This window comes from Odocoileus virginianus, chromosome 18 (genome assembly GCF_023699985.2).
Source record: "Odocoileus virginianus isolate 20LAN1187 ecotype Illinois chromosome 18, Ovbor_1.2, whole genome shotgun sequence".
Taxonomy (NCBI): domain Eukaryota; kingdom Metazoa; phylum Chordata; class Mammalia; order Artiodactyla; family Cervidae; genus Odocoileus; species Odocoileus virginianus.
Window position 1 is genome coordinate 13,182,433 of NC_069691.1, and position 17,806 is coordinate 13,200,238.

At 38.7% G+C, this 17,806-nt stretch overlaps 1 protein-coding gene across 1 annotated transcript in view; it reads right to left on the reverse strand.

Moving 5' to 3' along the window:
- TMC1 (transmembrane channel like 1) overlaps positions 1–17,806 on the reverse strand; it is a 184,890-nt gene that overhangs the window by 29,393 nt on the left and 137,691 nt on the right. Inside the window, exons 11-15 of the mRNA XM_070480157.1 lie at positions 14,873–15,017; positions 14,066–14,260; positions 10,427–10,606; positions 10,146–10,307; positions 1,308–1,436 (exon numbers count right to left, since the gene is read on the reverse strand). Of these exons, the coding sequence (XP_070336258.1) occupies positions 1,308–1,436; positions 10,146–10,307; positions 10,427–10,606; positions 14,066–14,260; positions 14,873–15,017 (811 nt within the window). The remainder of the gene's footprint in view (positions 1–1,307; positions 1,437–10,145; positions 10,308–10,426; positions 10,607–14,065; positions 14,261–14,872; positions 15,018–17,806) is intronic.

The following is a 17,806-nucleotide window of genomic DNA, read 5'->3' on the forward strand; positions in this document are numbered from 1 at the left end:
CTTAATGGTGCTGAAATGTGGAGGTTCAACACTGAGTCAGCCAGTCAAAATAACTCCTGCTATGTGACAAGCACAGCTCAAAGCTTGAGGTCAAGGCCTCCGTTTTGAGAAAGCTTTCATTGCAACAGAGGGAGACAGATAATAAGCACTTTCAAAACAGAAGATGTCAAGTAGTTATACAGTGTATAGAGAAAATAAAACTATGCTGAAACAGAGAGTGCCTGATGGGCCACCTTAGATTGGAAGGTCAGAGAAAAGTTTGAAGGAGGTGACTTATAAGCTGAGTCCTTAATGACAAGAATCAGTGCCGGCAAATTCTAGGAAACTGCGCCCCCAGAAGGAAGAACAGCTAGGGCAGATGCAAGGAGCATCTGTGTTTGAGCATAACCAAGAACCCCAATGTTTATGGATTTTACAAAGCAAGAGCAAAGGCGGTAGAAGATGAGTTCAGAGGGGAAAAAAGCAGATCACAAAGGGTATTGATGGCCCTGGACAGAGACTCGAATTCATTCTAAATATTTAGAAATCACTGGAAATACTTGAGCAAATAAGTACTATCAACTCCTCAGGTCCTGTTTCCCAAGATAACAAGTTTCATGTGCAAAAGGAGGACACAGAGATGTGTGTTCTGCTACCACTCTCAAACTTTGTGGAGGAATCTGGCGTTGAACAAAGACGGGGTTAATAATGGAATCAACACCGGTGGGGCTCAGAGAAACTTGTGCTGTTGCTATGGGGAAGCAAATCAACTTGCTGGAATTCTACTCCACCACTTACCAGAGCCCAAGCAGCACCCTGGGCCTTTCACAGCCCCCTGCTGAGCCTCTGCTGAGCGCTTATTAGACTGTGAGCTTTATGAGGCAAGCAGCATATTCACTGATGCCTTCATCCCCCAGGGTACTGCACAGTGATGCACTTGATAAGTGTCCAGGAGCTTGCTTAGTAGAATTCAAAGGAATTCACAGAAAATGTCCAGCTGATGCTACTCATCTTGCCCTGCTTCTAGAAATGCCAGCAAACTTCATGGGGAGGATACAGACTGTGGGCCCAAGATTTACTGAGCTCACCAATTTAACAGATAGGTTGAAGTCACTGCTTTAGCCACCTATAATTTTACTAGAATCTAATTTTGTTAGACTACTGCAAGCCATGATATTCAAGTCTTATCAATTCCTTCTGAATTATAAGTGTCCTCATTGGTCTTTGCTTATTGACATCTGAAAGACCATCTTACCTCCTAATTTTTCTTTTTTCATTGTATGTATAAATGATGAGTCTGATAAGAGAAAGATGAAGATCACACTTACATATCCGTATTCCAAATCCCAGCACCAGCAGTAGTTGCAAAACCTCACAAAGCATGCTCGGAGAAAGTCCCCAATGAGAATTGTAACATAGGTGGTCAGAACATCAGAGACAGTCAGTCGCACAAATTCCTGTTGAAATAGTATGTGTATTAAAACAAGCATTTTTCCCTTCATGTAGTCCTAAAGTTGACATCGAATTTGTCATGCTTTCTTAACAGCATTAACTTGAAACTGCAACCAATGGTAAAGAAACTAGTTAGGCATATCGAGCCAGTGAAAAAAGTTTCAGCCTTATTTTATTATTTTAAAAATAATTACTTCCTGTGCCCAAACCACTGGATCAAACGTCTTTCTATTGAGAAACATTTATAAGCATGATACAAGAACACAAAACAGGAAAATACTGACAACACGGAAGTTTAGCAGTTTAATCTGACAAGCAGTGCTATTTATAAAATTCAAAGACAAACTTGAAAAAAGTACTTGTATCATATATGATAGAGGACTAGTTTTTCTAACACATTAAAAACTTTTACAAATCAGTGCAATAGATGGGCAATTCAATAAGGAAAAGAATGGCAAATGGCACATACAAAAAATAAGAAAATATACAATTAATTAAAACATTCAAAAGTATTTCATTCCTTACAAAAATAAAAAAAGGGCTTAATTCCTTATAAAAATACAGTTGTTACTTTACACAGTGATAAATATTTTAAAACCCATGCTCTTCCATATTGATGAGAGTATGGTGAAAACAGGCACTGTCATAAACTGATGGGGAAATTAGACTGCTGCATCATTTGCAGTGGGGCGAGGGGGCAGGACTTTTAAGAATCATCCTGTTGTAAAGTGTGGCATCTGATCAAGAAAATCCACTTTTAGAAATGTATCTTACAACAAGTGTCCAACCTATATAATTGTGAAAGCATTGTTTCTCCCAGATCAAAATTGGAAACAATTTAAATACACTCAAGAGGAAATAAAATAAAAATGGATGTCAACACAATGAAATACTGTGAGCTCTTAAAAAACAAATGCTATTGTGATTAACAATGTAAATGTATACTAAAAACCACTGAAATGCCTTCTTTAAAGTACATGCAACCTTCTCAGACAGCATGCACTGTGTTCTTGCACTATCTGTTGATGCTATTATTTGTAAATGTTATCAGTTCAGTTCAGTTGCTCAGTCATGTCTGACTCTTTGCGACTCAATGGACTGCAGCACGCCAACCTCCCTGTCCATCACCAACTCCCAAACTTTACTCAAACTCATGCCCATTGAGTCAGTGATGCTATCCAATCATCTCATCCTCTGTTGTCCCCTTCTTCCTTCTGCCTTCTATCTTTTCCAGAATCAGGGTCTATTCAAATGAGTCAGTCCTTTGCATCAGGTGGCCAAAGTATTGGTGTTTCAGCTTCAACATCAGACCTTCCAATGAATATTCCAGACTGATGTCCTTTAGGATTTACAGGCTGGATCTCCTTGCAGCCAAAGACCTCTCAAGAGTCTTCTCCAACATCACAGTTCAAAAGCATCGATTCTTCAGCAGTCAGCTTTCTTTATAGTCCAATTCTCACATTCATACAGGACTACTAGAAAAACTATAGCCTTGACTAGACGGACCTTTGTTGGCAAAGTTACGTCTCTGCTTTTAAATATGCTATCTAGGTTGGTCATAAGTTTTCTTCCAAGGAACAAACATCTTTTAATTTCATGGTTGCAATCACCATCTGCAGTGATTTTGGAGACCCCAAAAATAAGTCTCTCACTGTTTCCCTGTCTGTTTGCCATGAAGTGATGGGACCAGATGCCATGATCTTAGTTTTCTGAATGTTGAGCTTTAAGCCAACTTATTCACTCTCCTCTTTCACTTTCATCAAGAAGCTCTTTAGTTCTTCTTTGCTTTCTGCCATAAGGGTGACATCATCTGCATATCTCAGGTTATTGATATTTCTCCCAGCAATCTTGATTCCAGCTTGTGCTTCATCCAGCCAAACATTTCTTATGATGTACTCTGCATATAAGTTAAATGAGCAGGGTAACAATATACAGCCTTGACGCACTCCTTTTCCTATTTGGAACCAATCTGTTGTTCCATGTCCGGTTCTAACTGTTGCTTCCTGACCTGCATACAGGTTTCTTAACAGGCAGGTCAGTGGTATGGTATTCCCATCTCTTTCAGAGTTTTCCACAGTTTATTGTGAGCCACACAGTCAAAGGCTTTGGCATAATCAATAAAGCAGAAATAGATGTTTTTCTGGAACTCTCTTGCATTTTTGATGATCCAGCAGATGTTGGCAATTTGATCTCTGGTTCCTCTGCCTTTCTCTAAAACCATCTTGAACATCTGGAAGTTCACTGTTCATGTATTGTTGAAGCCTGGCTTGGAGAAATTTGAGCATTATTTTACTAGCGTGTGAGATGAGTGCAATTGTGTGGTAGTTTGAGCATTCTTTGGCATTGCCTTTCTTTGGGATTGGAATGAAAACTGACCTTTTCCAGTCCTGTGACCACTGCTGTTTTCCAAATTTGCTGACATATTGAGTGCAGCACTTTAACAGCATCTTAACCATCTTAACTTTTAAGATTTGAAATAACTCAACTGGAATTCCATTGCCTCCACTAGCTTTGCTTGTAGTGATGCTTCCTAAGGCCTACTTGACTTCACATTCTAGGATGTCTGATTCTAGATGAGTGATCACACCATCGTGATTATCTGGGTCATGAAGATCTTTTTTATATAGTTCTGTGCATTCTTGCCACCTCTTCTTAATATCTTCTGCTTCTGTTAGGTCCATACCATTTCTGTACTTTATTGAGTACATTTCATCTTTGCATGAAATGTTCCCTTGGTATCTTTAATTTTCTTGACAAGATCTCTAGTCTTTCCCATTCTGTTGTTTTCCTCTGTTTCTTTGCATTGATCACTGAGGAAGGCTTCCTTATCTCTCCTTGCTATTCTTTGGAACTCTGCATTCAAATGGGAATATCTTTCCTTTTCTCCTTTGCTTTTTGCTTCTCTTCTTTTCTCATCTATTTGTAAGGCCTCCTCAGACAACCATTTTGCTTTTTTGCATTTCTTTTTCTTGGGGATGGTCTTGATCCCTGTCTCCTGTACAATGTCACGAACCTCTGTCCACAGTTCATCAGGCATTCTATCAGATCTAGTAACTTAAATCTATTTCTCACTTCCACTATATAATTGTAAGGGATTTTATTTCGGTCATACCTGAATGGTCTAGTGGTTTTCCTGACTTTCTTCAGTTTATATCTGAATTTAGCAATAAGGAGTTCATTATCTGAGCCACAGTCAGCTCCCGGTCTTGTTTTTGCTGAATGTATAGAGCTTTTCCATCTTTAGCTGCAAAGAATATAATCAGTCTGATTTTGGTGTTGACCATTTGGTGAGGTTCATGTGTAGAGTCTTCTCTTGTTTTGTTGGAAGAGGGTGTTTGCTATGACCAGTGCGTTCTCCTGGTAAAACTCTATTAGCCTTTGCCCTGCCCCATTCCATACTCCAAGGCCAAATTTGCCTGTTATTCCAGGTGTTTCTTGACTTCTTACTTTTGCATTCCAGTCCTCTGTAATGAAAAGGACATCTATTTGGGGTGTTAGTTCTAGAAAGTCTTGTAGGTCTTCACAGAACTGTTCAACTTCAGCTTCTTCAGCATTACTGGTTGGGGCATAGACTTGGATTACTGTGATATTGAATGATTTGCCTTGGAAATGAACAGAAATCATTCTGTCATTTTTGAGATTTCATCCAAGTACTGCATTTCAGACTCTTTTGTTGACTAAGAGGGCTACTCCATTTCTTCTAAGGGATTCTTGCCCACAGTAGTAGATATAATGGCCATCTGAGTTAAATTCACCCATTCCAGTCCATTTTAGTTCACTGATTCCTAAAATGTCAACATTCATCCTGTCTATCTTCTGTTTGACCACTTCCAATTTGCCTTGATTCACGGACTTAACATTCCAGGTTCCTATGCAATATTGCTCTTTACAGCATCGGACATTGCTTCCATCACCAGTCTCATCCACAACAGGGTGTTGTTTTTGCTTTGGCTCCTTCTCTTCATTCTTTCTGGAATTATTTCTCCACTGATCTCCAGTAGCATATTGAGCATCTACCAACCTGGGGAGTTCATCTTTCAGTGTCCTATCTTTTTGCCTTCTCATTCTGTTCATGGGGTTCGCAAGGCAAGAACACTGAAGTGGTTTGCCATTTCCTTCTCCAGTGGACCACATTTTTTCAGAACTCTCCACCATGACCTGTCCATAGACGTTATATATTTATTTAATTAATGGTTTTGTTCTTCCTAAGAGATTGTAATTCTCACAAGGACAAAGAAGAGATACACATTTGTTCCCCACTGTACCTCCAGTATCTAGCACAATGCCCAATATTAATATGCACTTAATGAACATGGAGTGAGTAACTGAGTGACAATAAATTCTTGCAGTTATTTACTGAACATAACTTTTCTCTTCCCTACTCTTATTCTTCTTTTCATTCCCCAGGAAACTTGAGTTCAGATTCTAATAATTAGCATCCATTAGTGGCAGGCTATAAGGGATATTTTTAGGTTTCCAACACGATCTTGAAAAGAGTTCCTTAGTAAGAGACAGTTTCAGAGTGATTTTGAAGTTCTCCACAAACTCCTAAGCACCCTCATCCTAGTGGTTGAAAGTCTGATTCTTCCCCTAAGCAGTATCCTAACTTTTACATAAAATAGCAGAAGAGGATTCAAACATCATGTGAAAATGTTTATTAACACACCATAGAGGGAATATACTGCTTTACAAGAAAGGGAATTCCCAAAATGGTGGTCCAGCCCACCAAGGGAACATCATTCAGTCCCAGTTCCTAGCTTGCTAGTCAGGATGGAGCATGACTTCCCCACAGGCCTTCCACAGAGCACTGCACCCCACATGTCACACTTCAGACTTCTGACATGTAGTAATAAAATGCTTGGGTAGCTTTGATCAGTAAATCTAAGACTATCATTAGCAAGTAGACTTAGTGTTAATGTCTCTCAGTTGTGTCTGACTCTTTGCAACCCCATGGACTGTAGCCCACCAGGCTCCTCTGTCCACAGAATTCTCCAGGCAAGAATACTACAGTGGGTAGCTAGTCCCTTCTCCAGGGGATCTTCCCAACCCAGGGGTCAAACCCAGATCTCCCACACGGAAGTCAGATTCTTTACTCTCTGAGCCACCAGGGAAATAATAGAGAAGGTGTATCACAAAGACTAGATTTTTCCATGGCAGGATCCTGAGGAGCATGCACTGACGTTAGTTATGCTTCTGGAGGATGATTCGGCACTGTAGAGAAGGACACAAACTCCAATCAGACTCTGTAGGTTAAATGTGGGTGCCTATCACTGGCTTCCTTCAAGGTCTCCTTTAAGGTCTTCCTTTAAGGTCTCTTTTCTCAGTTATGGTCTCCTCATCTATAAAACGGGGATAATGATACAACTTGGAGGGCAATTTATTAATAAAAACTCAAAGAGGCAATGCCTGGCACACAAGAAGAATTTGATAAATGTGAGCCATTGCTATCACTATCTTCAGTTGGAGTCGGCTTTCTCTCTGTCCCCAAAATGCAGACCTCAGTATACGGCTTCAAATAGTGATCTCCCAAGAACTGCTCTGCTGCTTACCCACCAAATGCCGTTGGAGGTGAGACTAAGTCACTACATCCTGAGATTTCCTGGAGACGTGAAGGAGTCACCGAATTCTTATAATCAGAGAGAGCCCGAGTTCCACAGTATCCTTGAGGGAAAACAGAGGAGAGGACATCCACAGAGAAAAAGAGGAAACATCTGGAATGTTCTCATAGAACAATGAACAATTCTTTGGGGGTGCCTCTCTAACATTCCATGCAGAGAAGCTGCTGATACTATTTCTTCTGGAATGACTTTGTTTTAAAAGTGGTGGAAATTCATGTTTCCCGGTGCATGGATATACATATTGATCTCTTAAAGGCCAGGCCTTCCCTGCACTCAGGGTTTTTACATCGCTGTGTTCTCTTTGCCCCCATGGATCCCAGCTGTCTCATCAACATTCTGCTCAGAATCACAGCCCTTCCCGCCTCCAGCTCCCACAAGCTTTTCCACTAGTGCTGCCTGTTCCTTTAAAGAAAGGAAGGTGAGAGAGAAAAGGGAACCCCAACTACAGACAGCGGTAAGAAAAGACGATGAAGCAAAGAAAACCACTAGGGACAGGATTTTAAAAAAAGAAAAGGAACAAGACAAGCAGCATGGTACAGGGGCTCCAAGAAGAATAATTAAATAAATATTTTTTCTTTATTTTAACGCAGGATGCAGAAGACTATCCCAGAAGCTTCTGCATAATCAGAAACATGTTTTCTAGATTACATTGACATTCATGTCTAATTAAGTGCTGCCTCCTCTTCAGAAGTGAGCGGCTTCCACCTTATTCTTTACAGTTAGTTCTATTAATCCTGTTTAATCCAGGTGTTTTCTTGGTAAAGAATAAGTTTCTTAGCCCTCATGCCAGTCTACATTCTGGGATGTCCATTAAGAAAATGTCTCAAACTTTTTGAGTTTGTGAAAACTACATGTTTGCTTTTTTTTTTTCATTTCTCTCAACTTTTGCTGAAGATTTAGGGAACAACCTAGAAGTGATAAAAAAAGACTCAATAAAAACAGGCTCATGGCCTCCTTCCTCCACCTTTAAAGTACATCACTCCAACCTCTGTCTCACTGTCACATCCAGTTTTTCTCACTCTTGCCTCCCATGTATAAGCATGTTATGATTTTGTTAGGCTCACCCATATAATCCAGGATACTTTTCCTATCCCCAGATATTTAACCTACTCACATTGGTACACTCCATTTTACTATGTAAGGTAACATATTCACAATTTCCAGGAATTAGAACATGGACATTTTGGAGTAGCTTTTATTCTGTCTACCACACCATGCATCACAAGTATCTCTAGCAAGTACAGGCAGTTTTCCTTTCATTTATTATTTCATACATTGTATGTTCCTATAAACATGTATAAAACATGGATGTCTGAAAACTGAGAATTCAATAACATGTAACCAGAAAAGGAAGGCCTATCTGGTCCCTGAAAGCTTAAAAAATAGAGTCCTTATTTATACTTTGGACTTAGTTCTCAATGATGTCTGTCTAGCATTATACACATTTTCCATATTTTTTTCCACAGTTGAAATCACAGATGAGTCGCTTAAGTAAGATGAGTATCTGAAGCTAAAGACATCTAATGATATCTGTATTCGTTTAAATTAGTTTTATAAGGCTAATGCTAATTTTCAATTTTCCATTTATCATACAAAATTTATGGAAATAATAATATGAATAATTAAAAACAAAAAAATGTATTCAAATAGTTTCCCAAAGATCACATTACTACTGAAACTGAGTTGTTGTCTGACAGACAGAAGCACTATGACATGTCTTTAAATGTCTGTTCACCATAGTCCAAAATCAGTTTATGAAATGTACATGAGGAATCAATTCTAATGAGATAAAATTAAAGGAATTTCAAAATATAAATTTGATTTGTATAGAGATAAAAGACTTGATGGGACATAGATGGGGAGACACTGGAAACATTGTTAGATTTTATTTTTTCGGGCTCCAAAATTACAGCAGATGGTGATTGCAGCCATGAAATTAAATGATGCTTATTCCTTGGAAGGAAAGTTATGACCAACCTAGATAGCATATTAAAAAGCAGAGACATTACTTTGCCAACAAAGGTCTGTCTAGTCAAGGCTATGGTTTTTCCAGTGGTCATGTATGGTTGTGAGAGTTGGACTGTGAAGAAAGCTGAGTGCTGAAGAATTGATGCTTTTGAACTGTGGTGTTGGAGAAGACTCTTGAGAGTCCCTTGGACTGCAAGGAGATCCAACCAGTCCATCCTAAAGGAGATCAGTGCTGGGTGTTCATTGGAAGGACTGATGCTGAAGCTGAAACTCCAGTACTTTGGCCACCTCATGTGAAGAGTTGACTCATTGGAAAAGACCCTGATGCTGGGAGGGATTGGGGGCAGGAGGAGAAGGGGACAACAGAGGATGGCTGGATGGCATCACTGACTCGATGGACAGGAGTTTGAGTGAACCCCGGGAGTTGGTGATGGACAGGGAGGCCTGGCGTGCTGTGATTCATGGGGTCGCAAAGAGTCGGACATAACTGAGCAACTGAACGGAACTGACTGAAGAGACCTGAAGTACGCTTTTGTTTTTGTTTTGTTTGGTTTCCCTTTATTGAACAGAAAGCCATAGGAAAACTATTTCTTTTATCTGCTAAAATACCATTAGTCTTGGACTGGGGTCATTTACACAGTCATCTAAAAACAACAAACCTAAAATAGCATTTCCTTTAATGCTTAAGGGGCAATTATTTGACAAAACTCAACATTATTGAAATAAATTTTAGTGTATGCTCCCAAATGAACTTTTTCTCTTTTTCTTAGGGAAAACAGGTAACACTAACTAGAGTGCCATTTAAATATTTGCTTGGGTCTGGGTGCTAAATCTGGGTGCTTTATTATAATATAGACAGAAAATATCTCCTCGGGCCATTTTAAAACACCCTTCCTTTATATGCTGCAGTAAAAGGGGTGTAAATGTACCACTTACCTGAATGGATGCTTGTGAGGACTGCAAGAGTTAATACATATGAAATTCACAGCCAGCATATAGTGAGCAGTCAGCAAGTCTTAGCAATTTTCATTTATAAGCAATATAAACCAGGTCACACTTACAGAAGAAATTTCAACTCTGTTCTTTTTTAATCCAATAATTGTTATGCACTCCCGTGTTTAACATTACCTGCCCCACCATTGTTTCCCAACAGGGTCCTCGAGGTACATCTGCAGGGTGCACGAAAAAGGGTGGCCCGGTGGTATTTCCAGCAAGGGATGCATTGTAGGCCTTGATCATGTTGGCTTCCCATAGGGTAATATTGGCCTTTACTAGCTTCTCCTCTTCAATCTAGAAAGGAGAGTATTGGAAACAAAATTGAAACAGATTTTGAAGGCATTTCTGGCAATCTTGAGACTGGGAATGTAACAATGTGCTGATGGCAAGGACAATCCAGACACAAGATTTACCTTGTTGTTAATCTCATCCATCAGGGCAAGAATAAATACATACAGGTTGCCTAAAAGAAGAGCAAAAATGCGTCCCAGTAGCCATTTCAGAGCAATGAGGGGATGGTAGTCTTCCAATTCAGCAAATAAGTCAAATAGTGTTGGACAGAACATCCCCAGGAGGGACATGACCATGTTCATCTACAAGAAGACACAAGGGGTGAACCAAGTTGATGGTGTTTAAAAATTATTGTTGTTTTCTTCCAAATTTGCAAGATTCCAACTAGATTCCTTTGATATTCTATAAGACTAAAAATTATTTCATGCATTTTTAAAATATGATCTTAATAAAATAGGGACAATATTCAACTCATACTTTTAAGATGTACATGTGCACAAGTTTGTGGACATGCCAGTAATAATAGTCTATTTCCTAGTATACAAGGGATATGATTTACATTGCTTTTTATGCAGATAATACATTGGTCTACATGGCAACAATTCTGCACTTCACAACAAGCTTTCCAAAGAAAATGAAAAATTATCTGCTTGAGGAATGGGTTCAAATAGGAAATACTAATTTGACAACCATCAACACATAGGCTAGTTTAATCAACTAGAATGGATGAATTCCTTGAGATGGGCTCAGGACTACTGAGTTAGGGCAAATGCAAACTGTTGGGGGCAAAACAAAAGAAAATGGAATAGATTTTATCAAATAAAACAGAGAGGATGTTCAGAAAATACAAAAGGAGAATACATAGCATAATGTCATCAAAGCCAAGACAGACAAGTTTCAGAAATAAAGGACTGGCTTATAGGGCCAAAAGTAAGAAAAGTATGAAAGAGAGAGAAAATGAAAATATGACAAGCTGGAAATTTGTGGTCCATATCTCCATATTGATTGACACACTTATGAATATATTATTAGGATAAATTAAGCATGTGCCACATTTATAATGGGGGAGAAAAACCTTTAAATAAAACTTTTAAAAAGGTTCCACATGTACACCCATGGCTGATTCATGGCAATGTATGGTAAACCACTACAATATTGTAAAGTAATTAGCCTCCAATTAAAATGAATAAATTTATTTTTAAAAAAAGTTCCAGTTGACACTGGCAATTCTTTTGCCTGAATAGCTGGCTCAAATTGTCACTACTGTGAGTTCCCATTTCCCCCAGTGGACTCCATGTTTTGAATGATTAGAACTACCAGGCTATATTTAGAAAATAATTATCAATATGTTTTTTTGCTTTTGGCTAAGAACATTATATAAGTATGACTAGTGGGAGCTAACAGTCAGCATGATGTATATAAAATCAGCATAATAAAATTTCAGCCTAAAGTAAAAACTTGGCAGAGTCTATGCAGTCTAAGGTAAGTTTGAATTGTTTCATCAAATTTGTAAAGTTTTTCATGAATCTGCATTATTACCTTTGTTGGTCCTTAGAATCAGGGGTCCCCTAAGATGGATGTTTTTTAATCCATCTGGGCTGGATGAAGCACAAGCTGGAATCAAGATTCCCAGGAGAAATATCAACAACCTCAGATATGCAGATGACACCACCCTTATGGCAGAAAGTAAAGAAGAACTAAAGAGCCTCTTGATGAAAGTGAAAGAGGAGAGTGAAAAAGTTGGCTTAAAGCTCAATATTCAGAAAACTAAGATCATGGCATCTGGTCCCATCACTTCATGGCAAATAGATGGGGAAACAGTGGCTGACTTTATTTTTGGGGGCTCCAAAGTCACTGCAGATGGTGATTGCAGCCATGAAATTAAAAGATGCTTACTCCTTGGAAGGAAAGATATGACCAACCTAGAAACACATTAAAAAGCAGAGACATTACTTTGTCAACAAAGATCCGTCTAGTCAAGGCCATGGTTTTTTCCACTAGTCATGTATGGATGTGAGGGTTGGACTCTCACCGAGCACTGAAGAATTGATGCTTTTGAACTGTGGTGTTGGAGAAGACTCTTGAGAGTCCCTTAGACTGCAAGAAGATCCAACCAGTCCATCCTAAAGGAAATCAGTTCTGGGTGTTCACTGGAAGGACTGATGTTAAAGCTGAAACTCCAATATTCTGGCCACCTGATGCAAAGAGCTAACTCATTAGAAAAGACCCTGATGTTGGGAAAGATTGAAGGCAGGAGGAGAAGGGGATGACGGAGGATGAGATGGTTGGATGGCATCACCGACTCAATGGACATGAGTTTGAGCAAGCTTCGGGAGTTGGTGATGGACTGGGAAACCTGGCATGCTGCAGTCCATGGGGTCGTGAAGGGTTGGACATGACTGAGTGACTGAACTGAAGATGGATATTAACCAAGTTCTTATAAAGAGTGACCGTTTTAATGATAATCAATTACCCATTCTTTTGTGGTTCACTATACAAAAATATAATCAATATGAACCACAAACCAAAGTGGTATGATAATTTTGCCTACAAGTGCTATCATAACTGCAAAAGATAATCTTAAAAGCAAACTTAGTAATACTGTGAGATTCCCCCTTAGCTTTAAGTAAGTAAGACCCTACCTGATGACTCTGTTTTACAGGATTCCATGAAATATCTATGTCTTCATAGTCTCTTAAATGTATGGTCTTACATCTTCAGCATTATTGCTTGTGAAATACCTAGAATGTTTTTGTTCGGAGCCTTCTGTTTTAAGTGTGCTATACCATCTTCTGCCCAAGATTTTTCTAAGAGATTCTATGCTTATGAATACTTTCTTAATCTGTTTGGTCTATAAGGCTTTGCAGAAGTTTCAGTGCTGTAAATCTATACTTCCCATCTGCTTAAATCTTCATATTCTTTGAGAATGCCCCAGTTCAAAATGATGTCAGATTGTATTCTGTCAGATTGTATTCTGGAACATTTTATGAAAGGGAACAGGCCCAAGAAACAACACATGACCAATGATCTCCTGATTCTAAATGTCTACTTCTGACCTCTTTTCTTGGACCTGCTAAATGGGCAGATATCCTGAAGACAAATCACAATGATAATATTTAATTTCTGGCAAAGAGCTGGCCTTCCTCATTTGAATAGCACTTGGAGGGGGAGGTAATAGGGTAGGGGGACAAGGAGGTGGAGTAGTTAAGCTGCTAGTCAAAAATAGAGAGAGGCCCAGTCTTGCCCAAAGTACGGGAGGCAATCTGAATGTTTCCAATGGGAGGTTAATATAAGAATCCAGGACTTTATCATCCCGTCAAAGAATTCAGGCAACAACTGGATCTTTCTAAGACAGAAGCAGGACCTACAGAGAGCACAAATAGGTACATGGAGAGACTGTTGGGTTTGAAATCAAATTTCTTAAATCTTAACTCACTGTTCTCCATGGTTCTGTGACCATGAACACATCACCTAACCTGAGATTCATTATCTCTGTCTATAAAACATACTGTTTGGAATATATGTGTTCTAATCTCTCTTCCAACTCTACCTAAAGTAGCAAAGTGAGAAGCAGACACACAGTAGACAGATTTGGAAATAAGGCTGGAATAAAGAACTGTGTGCAAAGGTTCATTCACTCTCAGGGCAAGATGACAGAGGTAGGTAAAGAGTGGCTGTATTTCACATTCCAGCATTGAAGCACAACTCACGAAACCTTAAATGTCAGAGTCTAAGCACATAAAAAGCATGCAGAGACGAACTTCATTTTTTTCCCACCACCCAAGGGTGTCAGGATCTTGCTGCGCAAATTCCTGGGATCGCTTCACAGCCCAAAAGATGAGGTATCCACTCCCGCCAAGTGTTAGAAACACGAAGAAGTTAGCAAGAAACCTCAGGAATCTGATCAAGTGGATGTTTTCTTCTACTTGGGCTGCTCTTTCTTCTATTATAGCTTCCTGTACCCAAGGAAGACAGGAAAAAAAAAAAAAAAAAGAATTATCTGATCTACAAAAAATATCATGAACTTAGTAATTATTTTCACAAACATTGGAATGTGAGGAATGAAAATGTAAACTAAATCTGGGATTCCACAAACCAGGTGAATATTGCCAGCAAGTGAGAAAATGTAAGAGAAAAAAGGAAGAATTCTTACAAACTCTGGTTGATCTAATATTAAGACAGTCTTCATTCTAAAGTCTCTTCTAGTATGGCTTTTTAAAACAATTACAAAATACGTTAGAGTTATTTTAAATATTGAGCTAATGTATTCCTGTAAATAATAAGTGAGCATTGTTCTATTATTTAAAATATTTGATTCTGATTACTAATGGTTAGCTATTCCAAGCCAATGGTGTTTTATTACCAAATTTAGAGAGAAATAGTGCTATCACAAGTCATTAATCATTTTCCAGTCATACTCAGAACCCTGCCCAGATCCTGGTAGGAAGCAATGATGAGCTAATCTTTCTTTTAATTGTCAAGATACTTTGCTATACATACCATTTGGAATGATCCTAATTTTAATTTTACAAATACCAAGAAAAGGCTCTTGAAGTTGGTGCCTTTACCTTAAAGTTCATTGTGATAGAATTGAATTTGTTGTCTGCTGTTTCAGGGTTGCCAATAAGGTAGTCCCAGCTAGTGAACACCTTCCAGCTAAAGTTGAAAGTGTTATCATCACCACCTCCGTCATCACCAATATTTTTGGTCATCCTATGCAAACAGGAGGTTTAATCCAGCAGCCAAAATACAAACAGAAAGGGAGAGATTAGGGAATAGCAAGACATCATAATTTTAGGGATATTGGAGAAGCAATATCAAAAAGACATATACTTTCAATTAAGTTTGTTCTAATAACCAAAAAAGTTTATTTTTAAAAAAATTTGGTTTGTTTTAACTTTTTAAACTTCATTTTCTAGGCTTTCAGGATTATAAAACTACTAAACATTGATGGTTTTAACAATTAAACAAGTTACATAAAAATATGTTTTTATTTGTTTTCCTAAACTGTTTTCTTAGGGTCATATACTGGACTCTGAACCGATTATGGGACAAGGATCTCTTTAGAAACCTGATGAAAACCACTGGGCCCCTACCCAGGGAAAAAATATGTATAGGCTCTAAAATGGTTGTACACAATTTTAGCTGGTTTACAGTTGAAAGCATAGGGATAGATTAAGCCAGGTCAGATCAGGAAACTTCTTTATAGGTTTCAAATCCTCTAAGAATCTCCTCCCAAAGAGTGATTACACTGAATGCATGAAAGTTTTCCATACTCTACAACTCTTGACCAAAAATCAAGATTTTTATACAAATTTAACACCAAGTGGTTACATATATTCTAATAACTTATGTTTAAAAAATTGTTTTTTGCTTGGACCATTTAAAATACATTTACTTAAAGGTTTATTTCAGTGGTTAAAAATCTGTATCCAACTTACTTCACTTCCTTGTTTCCCCTACCACCATAGATAGCAAAATTAAAACTTTATATGATACATATTACAGAATGGTCCTATAAGGTTTTGGTTTTTTACAGTGCTATGGAATTAAAAAGGAAAGGAGAATGAGGACATAAAGATGACATTATAGTTTGGCAGACATCTCTCAGGTCATCTAAATTCCACCACTGTTAGTCCTATCTCTTACAGAGGTTAATATGTTTCAAACGGGCTCATGTGTTTGAAAAATAACTAAAAATAATTATTACTTACCAAGCTATTATTACCTGGTAAGTAATAATTATTACTTACCAAATTATTACTTATTCTACCACTTTACCCTCTGCAAATGTTATTTATGTGTATTATCATATCTGTCCTTCTCAAAAACTTAATGAGAGGTCAAGGTAGTTGATACTATTCTCTGTTACAGATGAGGAAGCTGAAGGGTAAAGTTATGAAGTGATTTCCTGGACATAATTCAGAAGTAAATCACAGAGGTGGGTCAAGAGCTCAGGTTTTCTGACTTCACTCTTGTACCCAAGCTAGGACAACATGAGATATGTTGAACCATACAAGATGCCTTTTTGTAGGTCAAAAAGTGTTGAAATCAAACATTCCTAATGATTTAATCTAGGGAGAAAATTATTAGTTTTTGATTCCTTTTGTGCACAGTCATTGAGCAAAGGGCAGGGCCTCAGGTAAAATTGATCACTTGACAGATGATTTTGCATGGACCTTTATCACTGGAAAGATTCTATACCTGAAGTCAGCCTCCCAGAGAAGGGAGCTCAAGCTTGACAAGCAAACTGGGGACATCTAGCACATGGCAATTGTAAGAAAGGGATTGGAATACTAAACGCATAAGGAAGGATACTGAAGACAAACTCCACAAACAACACATTTTTACTGAGATGGCCCTGATAGCTATAAAATGTTCCATGTACAGCTCCATCCCTTCGCTGCAGAGGAAAAAAAGTGTACATACTTAAACAAAAATTCTTCCTTTTTCAAGGGGGCTATAGTTTTGAACAACTGTATCTCAAGCTATCTCAACATATAATTTGCAAGGAAGAAGGAAGTGGAGGAAGGACGATGAATGATCAACCATCTTGCCTTGTCAGGGACTAAGTGGTTACCCAGGACAAAAGACTCTCAGTGCTAAAGCCGATGGAGTCCTGGGTCAACAAAGTTAGCCATCCTATCTTAAAATCTCAAAGTACTTTCTTGTATATCTATCTAATTTTCCTTCCAGTTTCCCCATTGGTGTTGGTTTAGCTGCTAAGTCGTGTCCAACTCTTGTGATCCCATGGACTGTAGCCCACCAGGCTCCTCTGTCCAAGGGATTCTCCAGGCAAGAATACTGGAGTGGGTTGCATTTCCTTCTCCAGGTGATCTTCCCAACCCAGGGATCAAACCCGGGTCTCCTGCACTGCAGGCAGATTCTTTACTGACTGTGCTACCAGACAAGCCAATTTCCCCATTAACTAATCAAAACAGATACCTGCTTCCCTTTTATGGATGAGGAATCTGCAACAAACAGTATGAGCAAGAGGACAAAATCCCTCAGTTGCCTGGTTGATTTTAAGTACTCAATTTTAGTTTCACTTCATTTGAGGCATGTATCCCATAAAGCCACTCATGCTTATTCCAAGAACGTATTTGTTTGGCACTGGTGGGGAGCAGGGGCGGGGGGGAGATGATAAAGATTCTGTACAATCACTTATATCCCACCAATTATTTTTCTACCAAGTTCTGCCCCCCAGGACTCGGAGCAGCTAGGAGTCATAAATGGCTTTGGAATTGTCTTGCCATAAAGGCCAGTGAACTTAAACCACTTGCCAATCATGTAGTGAACAAACAAAGGTCCCCTGCCAGAGGGAGGAACCAAAATCATGCTGGTTTAGGTGGTATAACATGGATGACTTTGAGGGTGAAATGTGGAACTGGTGCCCTGCAGGTATCCTAAATGGCATCTTTGAGTTAATTCGAAATAGCTTCCATTTCCTGGAGAGCTGCACTAGCCAGTAAGTTTGCCATCAGCAATATGTGGTTACTGAG